This window comes from Mesoplodon bidens (genome assembly GCF_964165515.1).
Source record: "Mesoplodon bidens genome assembly, chromosome: 7".
NCBI classification, from domain to species: Eukaryota; Metazoa; Chordata; class Mammalia; order Artiodactyla; family Ziphiidae; genus Mesoplodon; species Mesoplodon bidens.
In genome coordinates this window covers 115188654-115208484 of record NC_138164.1, presented here as the reverse complement: position 1 = coordinate 115208484, position 19831 = coordinate 115188654, and the positions used below count along the sequence as shown (strand labels likewise).

General features: G+C 66.5%; 2 protein-coding genes across 5 annotated transcripts in view; one reads left to right on the top strand and one right to left on the bottom strand.

The window, feature by feature from the left end:
* Positions 1–15062, top strand: part of LSP1 (lymphocyte specific protein 1) — a 36548-nt gene extending 21486 nt beyond the window's left edge. For 2 of the 4 annotated variants that reach the window (XM_081238819.1, XM_081238821.1), the window contains exons 2-11: positions 4953–5090; positions 6090–6257; positions 7985–8180; positions 8526–8615; positions 8864–8907; positions 9077–9158; positions 9754–9888; positions 10227–10304; positions 10456–10555; positions 14629–15062. In XM_081238819.1, coding sequence (XP_081094945.1) covers positions 4953–5090; positions 6090–6257; positions 7985–8180; positions 8526–8615; positions 8864–8907; positions 9077–9158; positions 9754–9888; positions 10227–10304; positions 10456–10545 — 1021 coding nt within the window. In that variant the 3' untranslated portion in view covers positions 10546–10555; positions 14629–15062. The remainder of the gene's footprint in view (positions 1–4952; positions 5091–6089; positions 6258–7984; positions 8181–8525; positions 8616–8863; positions 8908–9076; positions 9159–9753; positions 9889–10226; positions 10305–10455; positions 10556–14628) is intronic. The other 2 variants (XM_081238820.1, XM_081238822.1) reach the window with 2 other exon arrangements.
* Positions 11663–13495, bottom strand: PRR33 (proline rich 33; the record flags this gene model as incomplete). The annotated part of the gene is made up of 1 exon (XM_081239888.1): positions 11663–13495. The coding sequence occupies one exon, from the start codon at positions 13493–13495 to the stop codon at positions 12137–12139; it is 1359 nt and encodes a 452-aa protein (XP_081096014.1). The 3' UTR covers positions 11663–12136.
* Positions 15063–19831: the final 4769 nt, after the last annotated feature.

Genomic DNA, 19831 nt, shown 5'->3' with positions numbered 1-19831 from the left:
ACAGCTTAGCCTCTGCACCCCATCTTCCCGGGTCCCCCTGAGCCCTGCCCCACAGTGCTGGGGTGACAGCTGCGGGAAGCCTTGGGAAGAGCTGGCACTCCTGCACCCCCAGCAGAGGGGGAACCTGAGGCCCCCAGTGGAGGCTGACCTTGCAGGCTGGGCCTCAGCCATAAACCCTGTGACCGCCCCCCTGGACAGCAGGTCCTGGAGGTGCCCTGCAGGGCGGGGAGGGGCTGGAGGGAGGGGAACCGGAGGGAACCTCTGGCCTAGAGCCCCTAGGGGCTTGGTGCCCCCGAGCCTTTCCCTCTCGGGGTCCCCATGGCTCCCTTAGAGGTTATTCATCCCCAGGTGAGCTGGGGCCCCTCCCCACCTGCCATTCCTTCCTACTGACTCTCTCCCCGAGGTCCCCACGCACCCCGCACGTCCAAGCTCAATTCAGTGACCATCCCCGCCGGGCTGACCCCTGCCAGGTTCCCACCTCTCCCCTCCTGGGGAGCTCTGGAGGCCTGTCCCTTTGCCCCTGCAGCACTCAGGCTGCAGCTTCCCCCTCCTAACTGTCCGCCCCCCCCACCCCCCGCCCACAGCTGGCATCTCCCTCTTCTCCATGTCCCAGCTGGGCCTCCTTCCCAAATGCTGATCTGACTGTACCTGTGCTGGCACGGGCTCGCCCGGGGATGCCCCGCAGTGGAGGCGGGGCGCCACTCAGAGCTCTCCCGCCCACTGGCCCTGCCCCTGCTCTTGCCCTCAGCCTCTGGGGTCTGACCCACAGACCCCTGCTCATCTTTCAGACTCAAGTTCAAGTTCAATTCCTGAGTTTCCCTGGACAGTGAGGTGGGGCTTGCGCTGTGGGGTGTCTCCCTGGCATAAGACACCCAGTGGGGTACAGACACGCCCAGGAAGGCACTGCTGAAGGGGGGTGGGCCGGGAGGGGGGCTGGACCAGCGCCAGGGCAGTCGGGAGGGCAGGGGGGCGGTGGCCAGGTTCCCAGCAGCCGCAGCTCCGGTGCCCACACCCTCTGCCACCCCACCCACTGCCCACCTGCTCGCTCGGGGCCATCTCTGTGCCTGGCTCGCCCCTCACAGCTGCCTCACTGTACAGATGAATGACAGTCAGCATCCCGGTGCCCGCCGTGGACCCTCCCCGGGGCTGCCTGGGCGGGACCCACGCTGCCCACCAGTGAGGGGCACCCCTTGAGTTGTGGGGTGCGGGTGCTGCCCAGGCACCACTGCCCTCTCCTGAGCTCCCGGCGGGGCCCAGTCTCTGCGCTCGGGGGCTGCTCTAAGCCGAGGTGGTGGGGGGTGCGTGCTGTCCCCCAGCCCCGGAAGCCAGGCCTAGTGGCCTCTCTGGGGCTCGGGTCCCCCCATACCCGGTCCCTTCACGCGTGGGCTCTGTGGTCACGTGACGCGCCGGTTGCTCTGCAGATGTCCACCCTGGCGTACAAGACCCCAGGGCGGGGGGCACAGGAGGGGACTGGGCACCTTGATGGTCACAGGGAGACAGGGGCCCCCTGCTCTGGCTGGGTGACCAGCCCAGTTCCCCAGGCCTCCCAGCCAGCTCCTGCCCGTGGTATCCAGGGGACAATGGCCAGGAGGGTTCCCTGCAGGTCTCAAGGGGAAGTTCCCCACTGCTGGCCTGGCCTGGGGCCTGGCCGTCCTCCCTTGGGCCCTGGCCCCCCAGCTGAGCCCCGAAGCTCTTTCCAGAACGCGGAAAAGCTTTCGGCGCCGAGAAGCAGGTGGGGTGGCCGTGAGCTGCCTGCAGGGGGCAGAGTTGAGACGGGACCGAGGCTTGATGCCCCCTCTAGAGCCACCACAGGGCAGGGGAGGAAGGAGGCTGGGACAGCGGGGAGGGCCAGCCCAGGCCCAGGACGGGCACCGTCGAGGCCTTGGTGGAGACCGGGGGGCTGCGGAGGAAGGAGAGGAGGGGCCCGGTAGGCGGTGGACGTGGCCAGCAGGGGTAGCCCCTGAACTTGGGGAGCCCCACTGGGGACAGGGAGCCGTAGCCGGCCCGTTGGGGTCTGTGCACACTCGTGTACCTGGTGGGGCGAGGCGCCACGCTGGAGCGTGACACGGGGAGGCGGGGGGGGTGCAGAGCCCATTCAGCAGCCCCTGGGGCTGAACCCTGGGCGCGCCCGGAGCCAGAGCAGACGCAGGAAAGAGATAATTGCATTTGTGCAGGAACACCAAATCCCTCGCAGCTGCGCACGGGCTGAGCCAGGGCCACGGGCGGGCCGGCCAGCCGACGCCAGCATCCTGACAGCTCCGCCGAGCGTGCCAAGGGGTCTGGGCCGCCGGCCGGGGGCGCCTTTCCCAGGCCAGAGGCCCCCACCCCACCCCAGGAGAGCCGCCCCCCTCTCAGTTCCCAGAACGAAACCCAGCTGTGGAACAGTGAGGGGGTGAGGTCATGGGAGGGGCCAGGAGGGGCCGCATTACTCACATCCTGGGGCAGGCGGGCGGGAAGGGAGGAGGCCCGGAGGAAAGGGGCTGAGCCGGCTCCGTCCTTGGGCCGCTGGGTCAGGGGCTGGGGGCCAGCGCAGCCTCTCCCAGTGTGGGGCTTTGGCGAGAGCCCTGCAGACCCCTACCCCGCTCCCCCGCTCCGCCCCCCCCACAGCTCCCTGCCCTGAGGGCTCGGGGGTCACGCGCAGACGGCGGGGAGCAGGGGGGACCCTGGAGGGGCCAGTTCCTCGCGAGCAATGTTCTCAGAAAACATGCCTTGGCCTCTGGCCAGGCGCGTTGTCAGGACGACGGCAGGAAAACACTAAACAGTGTGCTGGGGCCCCCTGGACGGGCCTGGGGGCCTGGGCCTGCCACCTTGCCCTCACCTTGTTCCCTTGCCCGAGTTTGTCAGCACATGGACGTCCGTGTGCACACGTGTGTGCACGAGTGTGCCTGGTGGGGGGCGTTGGGACCCATGCGTGGAGTGTGGGTGTGTGCGCCCACGCGGGCCTGAGTGTTGGGCTCAGGAGAAAGTGGGTACGTACACGTGTGCATTCCTGCCACGTGTGTGTGTGTGTGCGTGTTGGTGTGTGTGTGTGCGTGTGTGTGCCAGGGAGGCCCGCTGTGCGTTGCGCGGTTGAGTGCAGGCCTGTGTGGGGCTTTGCTGGCCGGGACACATCGCCCTACCGGTGGGCTGACCAGGCTGTGTGGCCTCTGCACTCAGCTGCGCCAGTGAAGGGTCCCCGGGGCTTGGGGGAGGGGTCTGGGGAGCAGGAGCTATCATCCTGGGAGAGGCCCCACCTGGCCCACCCACACATCCCACCGGGGCCCGTGCACACACCCCCAGCACCACACATTGGCCAAAAAATCCCAAACGCCCAACACACCCATAGGCATGTGCAGCTTGGACATGGCAGTGAAAGGGATGCAGTGCCGGTCTCACCCCTTGGAGGAATCCCCCCGGGCGCCCCCAGGCTGCCCCAGGAGAGGGCTGTGGGCACCTTCTTTCCCCCCACTGCCCTGCTAGGCTTCTGCCCTCCATCTGGAGGGGCTGTTGGTGCTCATGTGGGGGGAACCCTGGACCCTAGGTCCCCAACATCCCTGAGATCACCCCAGGCTCTTCCTCCCCAGACAGGACGTGGCCCCCAGCCCCCAGCCGAGGGCCTGGAGCAGGACGCTGATGGGAGCCAGGTGTGGGGGATTAAGTGGCTCCCTGGGGCCCAGGTTGGGGGGGTGGGAGTCAACGTCGCTTCTGAGGAGCGGCACGGGGCAGGGGCCGGACTGGGGGTGCCGAGGGCTGAGCAAGCGGCTCGGTTTGCGTGGCTGGGGTCCCGTGTGGCTGCCGCGGGGGGAGCGGGCCTCGAGCTGGGGCTACGGAAGGGCCTGGCTTTTGTCTGGGAGGCTCCGAGGAGACCTAGGAGAGATTAGATCATGTGCTGGCACGGCTGCCGAGACCACAGAGCCGGCCCACCCTGGCCAGGGGACTGGGGCCCTGAAGGAGCGGGCTGCGGGGTCAGGCGGGGGACACGGCAGGAAGGGGCTGAGACCCCAGCTCAGGACAGTGAGCGCTGTAGAACGGAGACCCAGGACCCCTCTCCCGGGCTCTGGGGGAGCTGCGGCAGGCAGGCTGTGCCAGCTGGCTGAGGCATGCGGTGCCCACCGGATGCCAACAGCCTGAGGTCTGCTGGGCCAGGGCCAGGGTGGTCCGGCCCCGGACCCCCGGTCTCAGGCTGACCTTGTGTAGACCCGAGGGAGGAACCTCAGGAAGTGTGGGAGTGAGGTCCCCCGCGCTCGGCTCTGCGTGGGCCTCAGTTTCCCCATTGACGGCACAGCCCAGAGAGACTCCGCACGGGGGCCGGGGACGGGGGTGGTGTTGGGTGAGCTGAGAGGTCAGGTCCCAGCTGAAGGCAGACCCTTTTCGGGGCCTCTAGCAGGGCCGCCGTCGCCCACAACGCTGTGCTCCTATGGGGCAGGAAGGATCGCCTCTGCTGGGATGGTCGCGTTAGGGACGTGACTGCCTATCTGGGCCGCCTCCGGCCTGACCTCAGCCCAGGCCACCAGCGCCCAAGTGGCCGAGGCTACAGTCACTTGACTCAGGTAGAACGAACGAGTGACCCCAGCTGTCCGGCGGCCACAGCCAGCTCTCTGCATCTCAGCTGGCTCTTCCTGTACCCTCCGGGCCCTGCCTGGGGCCAAAGCTACACTAGCCAGTGTCCTGGCTCCCATGAGGTCCAGGGATCCAGCCTGCTGGAAGAGGATGGAGGGTCTGGTCCCATCCTTGGGGTTTCCCCAGGCCTTCCTGACACTGGGGCCCCCACATCACCAGGAGGCACGTGGACGCCCAGAGACCGACAGAGGCCTGGGACCTCCCCCAACCCAAGGACCCTTTCCCGACCACCTCTCAAGATCTCTGCTTTAAAGATGGGGAAACTGAGGCCTAGAGAGGCCTTGCTGGGGCCTGCTGGGACGGGGGAAGTGGGGTACGGGCCCCGGTGTTGACTATTTCTCCGTGTCCCTCAGGCTCGCCACTCAGTGGAGCGTGGAAGGTGAGGAGGATGCCGCCCGGGGGCAGCGCCAGCAGGAGAGGGCCTGGCAGCTTCGGGCCCAGGATGAGGGTGAAGGAGGCCAGCCCCTGGAGCAGCTAGAGCAGGAGAAGCTGTAAGCCGACACTGCCAGCTCGCTTGTGCTGCACCCCTGGGGGTCAGGCCCTGGGCTGGAGGCCCCAGAGAAGCTGAGACGAGGAGTGAGGGGCCCAGCCCTGGAACCCGGGCGGGGGGGTGGGGGTGTCCTTAGGGTGAGGGTCATCGCAGCCCCAGGTGCCAGCGGATTCTGCCAGACACCTGGCCGGAGACGTGTGGAACCACCCCCTACCGGCCAGTCTCCCGGGGTCCTGACTCAGGCCCTGGTCACCCTGCACGGTCCCCCTTGCTTGGACTGACTCTGAGCGCAGCTGTGGGGCCCTGGCCCCCGAGCCCCTTGCCCTAGTCCTTGCTGTCTGTGACTCACTGAGGCCACATCCAACTTGGCGGGCCGAGGGCCGGCTTGTTCCCTCCCGAGGCCCAGGAGGCCGCTGTAGCTGGGCTGGGCTGTTTTTCCAATAATGCTCCCCCTCCCCCCGGCCCTGTTTTGTTCCATTTTCTCCGAGTCAGCAGCTCTGGGTGGAGTGGGGTGCTGTAGCGGTCAAGGCCCCTCGGGCCAGGTCCCTAGCCTAGCAGGCAGGGGCTGGGGGCAGGCAGGGACCACTGGACCACAGGCCTGCCGTGGGGGACAGGGTGCAGGGCTCAGCCGGGAGAGCAGAGGGAAACTCTGCACCCACCCGCGGGGACCGTAGGTAGTGGGGGAGAGACATAGCCCAGCATTTGGGGAGCCCCAGGCTGAGCGGGGAGACATAGCCCTGTTCCTGGGGAGCCCTGGCTTAATAGGGTGTGGCCCAGTTTTGACCTCAGGGAGCTCCAGTCTGTGGGAGAGACACAATCCTGCCCTCAGGGATTCTCTGACAATGGGGGTGCTTCGGCCCAGCCGTGGGGTGCTGCCCCTGGGGCAGATGGGGTCTCCCGCACTTGGAGCCCGGGGTCTGAGAGAGGGAGGCTCTGTGGACGGGGGTCGGCCCCCTGCCCCACATGTGGCCCAGCCCTGAGAACGTGCCTGCTCTTTCAGCCTCAGCCCGAAGCCCTCGGAGGGCCCTGAACTGGACGAGGATGAGGGTTTCGGCGACTGGTCCCAGAAGCCAGAGCAGCGGCGGCAGCACTGGGGGGCTGGGGAGACCACGGACGGTGGGGCCCCCCCTCGGGGCGAGAGTCCGGAGCGGGGGCAGGAGGAGGACAGGCAAGTGGGGGTCAGAGCTGGAGGAGGGGGGCTCTGTCCAGGCCCCCTAACCTGTGTCCGAGCGACTCCCTCTGCTCCTGCCCCCCCAGCAGCCCCCCAGAATGCCCCCTTGGCCGTAGTGGGGAAGGAGGAAGAGAACGAGACAGGAGGGCGGCGGCGGGGGTGCTGGTGCTGCGGGTGGGACGGGAGGAGTCTCGTTGCCGGGCTCCCCGGGGCCCCGGCCCGTCCAGACCAGCTGCGGCCGCCGGGCGGTTGCTCCATCAGCACACATCTGCAGCCCACTGACGTCAGGGAGGCCCTGCGCCCCCGCCGCCGCCCCTTCCTCCCCCGGGGCAGCGAGCTCCATTCCCACGGAGGGGAGCAGGTATTTCCAGATGTGCGGCCGCCAGTCGGCCTGGGGGGACAAGCTTTCCAGATGTGCAGACACTCTGAACCAGGGCAGGCAGGGGGAGGGGCCCTGGGCTGGGGTCTGCTCCGGAGCCTCACCCGCCCCCACCCCGTGGGTCTGAGGCGCTCTTAGCGCCCCACAGGCCGGGGTCAGGGGCCCAGCTCTGCTCGGGAGCTCCAGGCTCGGGGCCATGTGGCCTCGAGGGTCGCCGGAGCCCCTCTGGGCCACCTCCAGTCCCCTCCAAGGCCCCTGAAGCAGCCCCGAGCTCTCGCTAAGACCCCTCCCGTCACTCCACCACCCCTTCCCATCCACGCCCAGAGCCAGCTGCCTGGCCAGGGCCCTGCTCCTGGCGTGGCCCTCTGCCCACGGCCGCCCTCCAGGCCTCAGTTTCCCCCATCTGTCTCTGGGGATCAGAGCACACTCTGCGTTTCTGAACTGGGGGCGGGGGGGGTGCGGTGTGCAGCAGGGTGGCCTGTCCACTGGCGCTGGGATGGCTGCAGCCCTGCCGGCCCTGTTCCCTTTGTCCCCAACTGGCCGCCCAACAGCAGGGGGCACTATAGCTCTTCTGTGGACCCTCCTGCTCTCGCCAGGCCTCCCTGCCCCCCGCACCTGCCTGGCCTCCTGTAGCCCAGCTGAATGGGCCCTCTGTGAGCCTGCCGCTGGCTCGGACCCCGGCCCACCTTGGGTGGTGGTCTGGGTCTTGGCTGGCACGAACACCGAGGGGCCTGAAATCATGGAAAATGCGAGAATTTCCCATCTTCTTCTCCAGGTTCAGTCCCGCTCCAATGCAGAGTCGCGCAGGCTGCCAGCGGCTGGCCTCCCCCCGCCCCCCACAGCCAGCCTGGTCAGCCCTGCTCCTCGGGGCTGCGGTCCTCGCTGTGACCCCAGCCCTTGCCTTGTCCCTCAGTTGACCAGCCCCCAAACAAGCCTCAGACCCCACCTAGCTCCCACCTGCCACCCAAGGCCCACTTGCCCCAACACGGAGCAGGCCAGGAGCAGGGGGCCCAGGCAGCCCCAGACCCAGGAGGCCAGCCAGCAGGGTGGACACCGACAAGCAAGACACGGGCCGGGGCTGGTCCTGAGGGCCTGGAGCCCGGGACTAGTCTCAGTGTGCAGGGATGGGGCAGTGGACACTGGTCACATGGCTCCGGGGACAGAGGGCAGGCTCTGAGGTCCTTGGGCTCACTTCCCCAAAGAGGCTGGGGTCTCGAGATTCCTGGGCGCTTAACTGGTCTGACTGCCCATCTTACAGATGGGGAAACTGAGGCTTGGAAACGGGAAGGGACTCGAAGTGATCAAATGACCTTCGATCTATTGGGTTGCCTCCCCCCCACCACAGGCCCCGCCAGCACACCTCTGGGAGCCAGGGTGGTGATGAGCTGACCCCAGCCGGGGTCTGTCTGGAGGAGCTGCATCTGAGCCCCGACTCAGAGCCCCAGGAGGGGCCGGGAACAGAGGACACAGAGCCCGAAGGCCGCGAGGGACCCATCCAGGGCAGCCCAGGGCTGGCAGAGACCAAGGAGGCAGATGAGCAGGTGCCAGTGGCTCCCCAAAGGGTCTGGGCACACCCCAGCCCCCGGGCTGCGTCTGTCTCTGCCACCTGCACGCTCTGCAGGCCTCACGGGACGGGCCTAGAGGGAGCCGGCACCCCCGCAGTCTCAGAGGGTGGTGGAGTTGGTGACCCTGCCTGATGGCACAACGCCTTCCTGGACTCACCAGCTCCTGCTGCAGAGAATTCCAGAACCAGAGAATGGCAGGGCGGGGAAGGACCTGAGGCCCAGGGAGGGGAAAGTGTTTCCTTCAGCCAGTCCTGGGTGGGGCAGGAGGGGTGCAAAGGGGCGATCATGCAGACCCCGTAACCTCCGACGTTCTGTTCCCAGCACCATAGATGCCAGCAGTGCAGGACACCAAGCCCCTTGGTCTTGGATGCGGCAGAACCGGGCTCGCCTCCCCTGAGCCCCAGCACCAAAGTAGGTTAAGCCCCAAAGCCTAGTCCTCTGTCCTGGACTCATGACCAATGACAGTCCCAGAGAGGCAGCCACAAGGCAGCTCCAGGACAGGAGCACAGCCTGCTCCTTCTCTGCCAGGCTGGCTCTCAGCAGAGCCTTGTGAAACGCATAAACTGGGCAATGGGACTGGTGGGTGGGAGCAGCTGGGAGGGGTGGGCTGGGGGCCTTGCTCTGGCTTCGGAGGCTCAGTCTCCGCCCGCCCTCCACAGCTCAGCGACAGAACTGAGTCCCTGCACCGCTCCATTCAGAAGAGGTATGTCTGGTTGCTTCCTGGGCAGGACTCGGGGTTCTCCAAGGGAGGGTTGAAGAGGCGACCCAGTAGGTGGAGATCTGGGGGCCCGAGAAAGCTCCAGTAGGAGCTCAGGGTGGGCATAGACGCTGAGTGAGGGGGCCTGGACCATGACCCTTCTCCTCTCCTCCAGTAACAGTGTGAAGAAGTCCCAGCCGGCCCTGCCCATCTCCACAATCGAAGAGCGGCTGGAGCAGTACACGCAGGCCATCGAGGTGTGTACAGGTCCCCTCCACTTCTGCAGGGTCCCTCCTCCATTCATGCACCCATTTCTCCATCCAACCAATGTCTCTCCATCCAACCAACTCCTGTCCTTTCACCTACACTCTTCCACCCAACCAACACCCCTTTATCCAACCAACCCACTCCATCCAGCCAAGGTCCCTCCGTTGATCCTACACCCACCCCCCCATCCAACTAACTAACACCCTTTTATTCAACTAACACTCTTCCATCCAATCTACACCCCTCCATCCAACCATCATTCCATCCAACCCACACCCTTCCATTCAACCCCTGCTCCTCCAACCCTGTGCCAGGAGCAGCACGAGGACAGCCCCACATGTGTCTCGTATCTCACCCATCACCTGTGCTCTGCAGAACAAGGGGGTGTTTCACAAGTACACCGAGGGGAGGAAGGCACGTTTTTCCCGAGTGCCTTCCTCCAGCCCTGCGTTGGAAGAGCAGTCTTGGGGGAATGCAACCATACAGAGGACGTCATCTGTGTGCCGAAGCGGCTCACACAGGCCTCTCTGATGTGTTCCGTGTGGCTCTCCAGTAAAGTGGTCCTGAGCTCTGTCTCCTCTGCAGACCTCTGGCCGGACCCCAAAGCTAGCCCGCCAGCCATCCATTGAGCTGCCCAGCATGGCCGTGGCAAGCACCAAGAGCCTCTGGGAGACGGGAGAGGTGCAGGCTCAGTCCTCTGCCAAGTCCCCCTCCTGCAAGGTAGGCTCCCATCCTGGGGCACGGCTGGGCTCCCTCTGGAAGGCTAGTGTGAAAATGTCCAGGCTGAAGTATGGGCAGAGGGCACTGTGGTGCATGGGGGACGGGGTCTCCTCCAGGCTGGCCCCTGTGGAGGGCTGGGCGGGAAGGCTGCTGGGCTAAGTGAAGATGGACGGTGTCACCTTCCCTTCCCGGCCTCTTCCCCTGGGCTCTCACCCAAGGAGGCAGGTGTGCAGGCCCCAGGGCCCTGGCCCTGCGAGGCCAGGCAGGAGAAGTGACAAGGGCTCCAAGTCCCCGAGTCAGGGCTCTGCCCCTGTGACGTGGACGCCTTCTGCCCCCAGGATATTGTAGCTGGAGACATGAGCAAGAGGAACCTCTGGGAGCAGAAAGGAGGCCCCAAGGCTTCGCCGACGCTTAAGGTAGAGTCGGAATGTGGCTGATGCGGGAGGGCGGGTCCAGCAGGCGAGGGGGCAGGGGAGCTGCCCTCAGCGCACCTGGGGGGGCTTCCGAGAGGCAGCGCCATCTCCCTCTGCGTCTCTCACCTTTGCTCTCCACCTCCTTCCCCGACAGAGCACCCCGTCTGCGAAGAGGTACAAGTTTGTGGCCACGGGACACGGGAAGTACGAGAAGGTGCCCATGGACGAGGGCCCGGCGCCCTAGGCCGGCCTCGGTGAGTCGGGGGCAGCGGCCAGAGCGTGATGTGTCATGGGTGAAATTTGCCGCTCTGGGTGCGTGGTGGCAGGGACTGCGTGGTGACATGTGAGGGCTGAATACCCGGCCTCGGAGCTGGCCAGAGCCCGCCTCTGCTGGTCCTCCAGCCCACAGACTTGTGCCACCCCCCCCCACCCTGGTTCCTGCCCTGCTCCTGTTCCCCATAGGGAAGCACAGACTCCCTGCTGGGAGGAGGCCCCATCTCCCAACTGGGCTCCGTGGGCAGGTGAGCCCGTCCCGGCCACCACAGGGCAAGCGCGGCAGGAAGGGGTTGACATGGAGCCCCGGAGCTCGGGTCCCCACCCGGCGGTGGGCGGTGAGGATTTCAAAGGAGCCGGAACCTTGTCCTTGCCCTCCTGCCCCAGTGGGAGCTGCTCCAGTTTCCACCGCCCACCCCGTCACCGGGTGAAGAGTCCGAAGGGTGACCCGCTGCCATGGTTACGCACACTTTTATTAGTGGCCTGGGTCCCAGGATCCGTTTACAGCATCCATCATGTCCCCCTCCTGACAGCGTCCTCCCCTTCCGAGTCCTGCTCCCGGGGCTGCGGCTGGAGCTTTCCCCCAGCACCTCCGTGTCCCTCTTGCGTCACGGCTGCCCCGTCACTGAGCCCCAGTGCTTGTCCCGAGTCAGACCCCAGCTGAGTGCAGACTGGGGCTCCCCAAAGCTTCATGAGGCCTGGGGTCCCCGTCGCTGCCCCCTCTGGGCCACAGCACCCCCACCCACTTGGCCAGGCTGACTTCCAACCTCCCTCCTCATCCAGCATCTAGGCTGAGACCCCACCCCTCTGTCTCCCATCAGCGAGTCCCCCTCAAGCTCTGCACCCAGGCGGGGGAAGCAGAGGTGGCAGTGAAGGGGCAAGGGTGTGGGGCCAGCTCCTACCCAGGCCTGGACCTGGCTCCCCGCACCTGTCAGGCCTCCGTCCGTGGGAGGCACGGCTGTCAAGCCGCCGATGCAGCTAACGGTGCCCGCGACTGGGTCATCCTGACCACTCCCACCCCGCACGGCAACATAACTCGTCCCCCCAACCTTTCTCCGCAGAAGGGCGGGGGCCCCAGAATCCTGCTCATCCTGTCAAGCAACAGGGCTCATCACCCAGAGCATCTGGGGCTCAGCTGGGCCCTGATCCCCGCCTGCAGCTTCCCTGGACCCAGGCAGGCCCTCCCGGGTCTCGCTGGTGACCACCTCCTGCACGCCCTGCCCCAAGCCCCGTGCGGACACCCAGGCTGGCCCTGCCCTGCAGGGTCACGCATGCAGCCCCATTGCCTCAGAGCACACTCGTGTGCGGTCTGTGTCCCCACCCCCTACCCCGATGCACAGCCCTCCCTGCCCCTCCACACCATCCAAACCCACCACCTCCTTAATCCCAGCTGCTCCCGGCCCCGTCCCACCTCCCACACGGTCCTTCGTGCTCCCGTCCACCCCACCTCCCCTCCTGACCCCCAGCCCCTCCGCACTCCCCTCTTCAGTGGCTGTGGCTTCCCAGCTGGACCCTCAGCCCCTCTTCTGTCCACCCCACGGTCCTGGGGTCCCCCCAGCCGTTCACTGGAGCCTCCAGCCAGCTGCCGAGCGATTGAAGTTCTTGGGCTGGGGGCTCAGGACCAGGATGGGGGAGTGCATGGGAGGGGGCCGGGCGGCCACCTCCTGCAGCTTCCGGGCGTTGAAGCGAGGCCAGCAAAGGAAGGGCAGGCGGCTGAGGCCGGGCGCGGCGGGCACCCCATCGCGGGGCCCCACCTGGCCGCCACGGGACTCGGCCCCTGACATGCGGTACAGCACTGTGTCCCACATCCTGGAGGCCCGGGAGGCAGGGGCCGGCCGGGGCGCTGAGACAGTGGGGGCTGTTGTCCCCCTCCGCTCCACGTGCCCCAGGCTCGGCTCTGGCCCCGGGAAGGGGGCCTCTTCCAGCAGCTGCTTCTTGAGGCGAGTCCAGCCGCTGAGCTGGGGCTTGGGTGTGATTTTGGGGACAGGGCACGGGTGGGGGCCTGACGGCGGGTCAGTGGATGAGGCCTCGTGGGGACTGGGGACCTGCTCAGCCTCAGCGGCAGGGCCAGCCAGGGTGGGTTTCTCCCAGCGCCCAGCTTCGGGGGCCGCAGAAGGCGGCCTGTAAGGCGAGGGTCCTGGTGAGCGGTAGGTGGGGGCAATGGACACCACCACCCGGCTGCTGGCCTCTCTGGGCACCGTGGCCTGGAAGCCGGGGGCCAGCCTGGGCACAGAGGGCTCTTCGTGCTGAGGGCTGGCAGCCTGGGCCCTGGCGAGCAGTGAGTGGATGTGGACCACAGGCGTCAGGGGCTGAGCCCTGGGAGGGCAGATGGCTGTGTCCTGGTCCTGGTCGCCAGGCCCACCATCCTGGGCCATCGGGGAGGGCTCAGGGGTCCCGGCCTGCGGGGATGGTGCCCGCCAGAAGTGCACCTGGCTGATGTGGGTGCCCCTCATGGTGGGGCCTGAGACCTGGGCAAAGCCGCAGGGGGACTGGGCGGGTTCTGGGACCGGGGCTGCGAGCCGGGGCCCCGTGGGCTTGGAGTGCGAAGCCAGGCTCCTGTGCTGGGTGAGGGTGAAGGAGAACGTGGACCTCTGCAGGGGGGACGCCACGTGGTGGATGACGCGGGTGTGGGGGGAGCAGGGCAGGGTGGCCACCAGCCGTGGCGCCTCTGCGGGGCGCGGGGCCAGGGTCTCCTGGTTATGGCTGGCCTCGCTCACGGGGGATAAGGAGGTGCGGAAAGGCCCGGGCGGGGCAGGCGGCCTACCCCTGCTCATCCTCTTCCGGGCTGCCTTCCTCAGGAGCTTCTGCAGACGCAGGTTGTCCTTCCCGGGCTTGGGCAGCAGTGGTGGGGGGGGTCCTGGGGGCCCTGGGGGGCACCGGCCAGCCGTCTCAGGGGCCATGGAGGCAGGCGAGGTGAGCATTGCTGCACCCTAGGGCGGCGGGGGGGACAGCCGTGAGCCCTGCCCTCCTCCCCACAGGCTGCCTCCCTGTGGGAGGGCACACAGCCCCTAATCACGCAGCAGGACCCAGACCCAGAGGGCCTGCAGCCTGACCACCAGAAGCTCTGCCCCCTGAGCACGTGGCCCCTGCCAGGCGCCCTCTAGGCATGAGCGTTTGCACGCCTATGTGGCGGCCCCACCATCATCCCGGGTTAGAAATGAGCCCACGGAGGCCCGAGGTGCTCCGTGGGTGACGGAGGAGGGCTGGGACCTGGCTCCAGGTGCCGCCCGCGTGCACAGCGGGGGCCGGGGGACCCACAGGCGGGCGCCAAGCGGCAGGCACGTGCTGGGCCGGCCGCCTGCGAGGGCAGGAAGAGTGCCCGCCCGCAAGCATGAGGGCCGCCTTGCTGTCGCCGGCCTGACCACAGGCGCGTCCGCTGTGAGCCAGCGGAGAGGTGGCGGCCAGAGGCTCGGGAAGGCTGCGGCTGCATCATCAGAGGTAGACGGGGTGGGAGGTGGGAGCGGTTTTCGCTGAGCTACGCTAAATGGGATGTTCCCGCAGACGTCCCGGCGGGGTGGTCCCGGCCAAGCCGCCCGCCCTGGTTTCTGGGCGCCACGTGCTCCCGAGGACGTTGACAAATGGCGGCTGGGCCGAGCCAGGGCCGCCGGCCTGCAGGAGGAGGGAGGCCTGGGGGCTGCTGCCATGAGGCCTGCTCTGTCAGGCAGGAGTGCGTCGTCTGCTCGGGAAGGGGCCTGAGGGGTCTGCTGGGGCTCGCTCTGGGCTGCTGCCCACCTCGGTGTGGGGGGGCCAGGACCCCAGGTTTAGCCTGGGGGGCTGTCAGGCCAGCTGGCAAACAGGCAGTAGGCAGCGTCCCTCCACCCTGAATCGCGAGCAAGGCCCAGGGCACCAGAGCACAGTATCAGGAAGCAGGCTTTCAGGCCGGAGGTGGACGCAGGGTTTCGGGGGCTGCCACAGGGAGGCTGCTCCTGGGCTGGGGGGAGCGGGGTGCGATGGGCAGGCCAGGGACCCCCAGAGAGAGGCTGCAGGCCTGGACAGGCAGAGCCACGGCCCCTCCTCGGACTGCAGCCTGACGCTCCCCCAACCTGTGTTTCAGCTTTCCCAAGACTGCAGCACCGCCGGTGGCACCTCCTGGCTCCCGACCCACATGCCCAGGAGAGAGGCCGGCCAGATGAACGCTCCCCCGCCCCCCACTGGCCCTGCCGAAGAAGCTGCTTCTCATGGTCTGCCTGGCCCGCGTGCACCCTGACATCCGCCACCTCTTGCTCCTGGACCCTCCAACCTTTCCCTCTGACCCCCAGCTCTGCCCCTCACAGTTCTGGGAGGAAAGGAACTCTGGCTGTTGGTTGGCAAACGGACCACCTCCAGAGAAGCCGCAAGCTCCCAGGGAAGGCGCAGCCGGTGCAGAGAGAGGCCACGTGCCGGGGCCTCCGTGTCAAGAGCCACCAACACCCGCAATAGCACTGGGTCCCCCCCACCCCCGCCCCGCTTTCAGCCCTCTACTTTATGCAGTAAACTCCCTTTGGTGTCTCCACGTGCTGGCTCTCTGGGGTCACTGATGGGGGAGGGGCAGGGAGCAGGGCCCGTTGGAAAGACCATCCACCCTGCACAGTGGTAGGGCCCAGGCCTCTGGCCTTCAGATTTAGACACTCTGTCCTGCCCAGTGGCCTTCTGTGTGTCAGGCTCTGGGATCTCTGAGGGTAGTCAGGGTGAATGTGATGGGTGGGGGCTCAGTCGTCCTCTTCCACTGTGGTACTTGCCCCTTGACTGGCCCCTTATAAACTCTACAGACCCTGAAACACTGTGCACTTCTAGTCTGTGCCCCTAGACTGTGCACCCTTTGAGTACAAGACCCATCTTGGGGTCATCCCTTCCCAGCACCCAGGAGGTGCTCAGTGAAGATTTGGTGGATGGATGGATGAGTGGATGATGGATGATGGATGGATGCAGGGGTGGAGGGAAGGATGGATGGATGGATGGATGGATGGATGGATGGATGGATGGATGGGTGGTTGGACGGATGGACAGATGGAAGGATGGATGGATAGATGGATGGATGGATGGATGGATGGATGGATGGACGGTTGGATGGATGGAAGGATGGATGGATGGGTGGATGGTGGGATGGGTGGAAGGATGGACTGGTGTATAAATAGAAAGAGGTGCTGAATCCTTGGATGATGGGTGGATAGATAAAGAACAGGTGGATGGGTGGGTCTGCAGAAGGGATGAGAGGTCAATGGACAGAAAAGTAGTTGTGCAGAGAGTAGACAGGAGAAGAGATGGAGAGGCAGTCAGATCAACGCCTGCTTCACGGAATGGTGGGCAGATGGCTGGTGGGTGGGTGGACACATGGGGGGGTGGATGGATGGGCGATGGAAGGGGGGAAGGCAGGAGGGAAGGAGGGAGGGAGGGAAACAGACAGTGACGGTGAGGATGTACCTGTGAAAATGGAGGTGCAGTGGGTGGATGGACACGCGTGTGGAGGCGGGGACAGGGTGGGGCTGTCCTCCCAAGCCCACCCCCCACCCCTGGCCTGTGCACAGGTCTAACATGAGGCCCTGCTGCCCTCGGAGTCAGGGGAGCCCCTTCGAAGAGCAGGCCCCCTAGACCTTTGGCATTCGAGGCCTGGGTCTGCTCAGAACCTGTTTTCCAAAGTCTTCGTGGTCAAACTCTTGCTGCCTCCCAAGGGGAGCGTGAACATGGGCAGCTTGGAGGTGTTAGAAATCAGCTGTGTCACACCTTTGTCGCCCGTGGCCCACTTCTGAGGGTGCATCAGGGCTGTGCTCTGCCAGCTGGGGAGCTTCTCCCAGGGGATGCGCCACTCCTGTCCACCTGGCTGGGGGGACGTTAGCCAAGGGCAGCAGGCAGAGGCAGCCACATGGCCCACTGGACGGCCAGAGGGGACCAGAGTGGACGGCACTGAGGGGCGAGTGGCGGGTAGGGTGGGCAGTGCCAGGAAAGCAGCCAACCACTCAGCCCTGTTCCAGCCCAGCCCCTCTCGGGGTCCTTGGCACTCGGCCCGGCCTCGGGAACAAGGACCCAGGGTCTGTCTCCTCGGCGGTGGTGACAACTGGCCCCTGCCTTGCAGAACCTGGGGGTCAGGGCCTGCCCACCACAGAGGTGGAGAGGCTCAGGGGAGCTATTGCCCGGGTGCTGGGCCTCTGCCCTCCTTTCTGACTGCCTGAGAGGCCCCGCCAGGCACACTGCTGCTCCCCTGTTGCAGGCACTGGATGCCAGCCCCGCACAGAGCAAAGCTATTACAGGTCCCGCAGAAGCCCCAGGGCGTGTGGGGTGGGAGCTTCGCAGGCTGGGAAAGGCTCATCCCCGAAGTGCTGTGTCAGCAGCTTCTATCTGAGGCCTGGCAGAGCCCGAGCCCGTGGGCTGGGCTGACCGGGAGCTCGGCTGGCACTGGCGCGGGCACCCAGGTCAGCTCAGGGCTACCAGGCGAGGTTCGAGGTTCAAGGTCCCTGGGCCTCGCCACCCTCAACCATGCACACTGCGGGCCAGAACCAAGACTGAGGGACCCCTGCCCTTCCCCACCACCCTGAGGGTCACCCCTGCAGAAACCTAGAGCCAAATCTTTGGCGGGACTGGGCCCCCATGGCCTCCTCACTGCTCCCTGGCTCAGCTCAGCTTTGCAGACTTGAGAAGCCCACCCCTACTCCTATTGTCCCCAGGTGGAGGCCCTGTCCCAGCAGCCCTCAAATTCTTCCTGGGGTTGAGATCAGTCCCCCACGCAACCCGGGCTGGGCCACCCCCTCCCGTGCCTCCACCCCAGGTCTCCAGCCCCCCTCCAGCCCCGCCCTGCCCTGCCCCCCTCTCCTCCCACCCCAGCCCGGCCTGGCCAGGTGGACCAGGGTGTGGATTACCTGTCGCAGGCCCTCGGCGGCCGGCAACCCGTCAAGCAGTGCCTGCTCAATATGCTGTCCTGCCGCACCACGGGGCCGGCACCCCGAGGGGGAGGTTGCCGATACCCAAAATAAAACCTGCCCCATCCCGCTGACCTCAGCGCCCTCTCTCTGGCTCAGCCCGCTCACGGGAGAGCACCTGCCAGAGCCTGAGGCCACTGAGCAGGCAGCCACCTTCCTCTGCTGGCCGAGCGGGGCCACTGCAGGGCCATGGAGTGCCCACCTGTGGGTGTAGCCACAGGTGGTCCGTTTGCCAACCAACAGCCAGAGTTCCTTTCCTCCCAGAACTGTGAGGGGCAGAACACCCCAGGCCCATGTGAGGTGTGGCCGGCAGTTCCCAGGAGCAAGACACCCAGAGTCAGTGGGACTGAGTGCACGCGGGGCTTCCCAGACTCAGAGCTCCCTGCCGTGCTTTCCCCACGTGTGCACCTGCGACTGCGGGGCCGGGGGGTGGTGTGTGACTCTAGCAGAGTGAGAGGACCCCGCCTGTCAGCTCCCACCGTGAGGGGGAGCTGGGCCAGGGCGGCCCCAGCAGCCGCTCAGGGGCCTTTTTTGGAAGTGGCTCTACAGCTGACCCTACCGGACAGAAAGTTGGTCAGAGTTATCCAAGGGTCGGGCACGCGTGGCCCGTCAAACACTCTCTCATCCGAGGACCTGGACAAGAGGAGGAATTCAGAGTTCCGATAAGGGAGGCGGGAACGGCCCCAGCAGCTCTGGCCTCGGGGGGCTTCCCGCCCCCAGGAGCTCTGGGGAGGGGCTCTGTCCTGCCCACTGGGGGCCCAGGGCTCTGGCTCCCCTTGCTGTGGAGGGTGGGCCCACCCTGCCTATCTCGGGTCCCCGTAGCCTTGTCTCCGATGTGTAGAAATTGGATGAGGTGCTGAGAGAAACCTTCCAGAAGGCTCTGGGGACCCAGAGTGGGGCACAGAGCCAGGGGAAGCCAGGGCTGGGGTGTGAGAGCCAGTCGTCCTGACGCCCCTAAGCCTCCAGAGGGCAGGCGCTTCATCTGAGTCTCCTTGGGACCAACCCCTGTCCTGCGATCCAGCCCACCAGCCATTGCTCTGGATCAGGCCAGCGTCCATGGAGAACGCATGGAGCATCCACGGCCCCCGCCATCTGTGATCGACCAGCCCCTCGCCTGGAGCCTTCCACGTCTGGAAGGAGGCTTGGGGCTGCTCCTTCCTACTCTGTCTCGGTTTCCCTGTTTCGAGGGGCGGGGCCGTAGGAGCTTGTGGCCTCACTGGCCAGCGTGGGGACCATGGAAAGCCCCGGGTGAGGTGTCTGCCGGTTGGATGGTGCCACCTGGAGTCCCGAGCAAAGAAAGACTGGGCTCCACGGGCGAACGGTGGAGCCCGCTGTGGGCAGCACACGGGGCCTGGCCCGTGGCGAGAGAGAGGTCTGCAGGGTCAGGACCCCCAGACGGGGAGCTCCCGGGCAGACCTCAGAGGTGTGGCCCCTGGCGTTGGGAGGCACCAGCCACTGGGGAGATGCCAGACCCCCCAGTCAGGCTTGGGTTAGTGTTTCTCTTGCCCATTTATGCTGTATGGACTAACGCCATCACACAGAGAACCACTCAGTGGGGCTCGGACCTGCTGAGGGCCTGGCCGAAGACTCACAGGGTCTTCCACTCCTTGGGGGTCTCAGGGACCTCGGGCCACTGCCTCTGATGAGGAGGCGGGGTGGGCCTGCGTAATGCAGCCTGGCCGGGCAGGCCCCTTTCCTGGGTAGACACCTCGGAGGCAGGGGCAGCTCCCCCGGGGAAGATGGGGCCCAGCTCTGGGAACCCCACACCAGCCTGGCCCAAGGAGGGCCCTCAGCTTCCTCCCTAGGGCCACCCAGTGCCCTCCTTCACCCTCCTCCACCCGTGAAGAATGTGCCCACTGTCAGAGAGTAAAAATAGAAGCTGACACTTCCTGGGGGAGGAGGGGGCCCTCGTCTCCTCCCCCCCATCCTCGCCTCCTTGGGCCCCCTCTTCTGTTCTTCCTATACTTGGTAAGGGGCCTCAAGGCACAGCCCTTTCCCGCCCGTCCCACGCACCCAGCCACCCAGCCCCTGGCCAATGGGCTGCCGGGAAAGATCGAATGTCACTATAACATGAGAGCGTGCGGCAGGCGGGCAGTGCCTGAGCTGGTCCTGTCCGCAGGGAGCTCCTGCCCATCTCTCCAGACCCAGCCGCAGGTCAGTACGTCTGAGAGTGGTCCCGGGACCGGGCCGGCCTGCTGTGTGCCGGCGGGCCTGGGTGCATCCTGGGGCCCCGGGTGCAGGACGCTGTGCCTCCCCAGCCTTTTGCCACTTTAAGCATGGCGTCCTGGAGACCCAGGAAGCCACCGCAGGGTCCCAACGGCCGGGGGTGCTGGCATCGCAGGATGATGTTCTCTGAACATCAGAGGC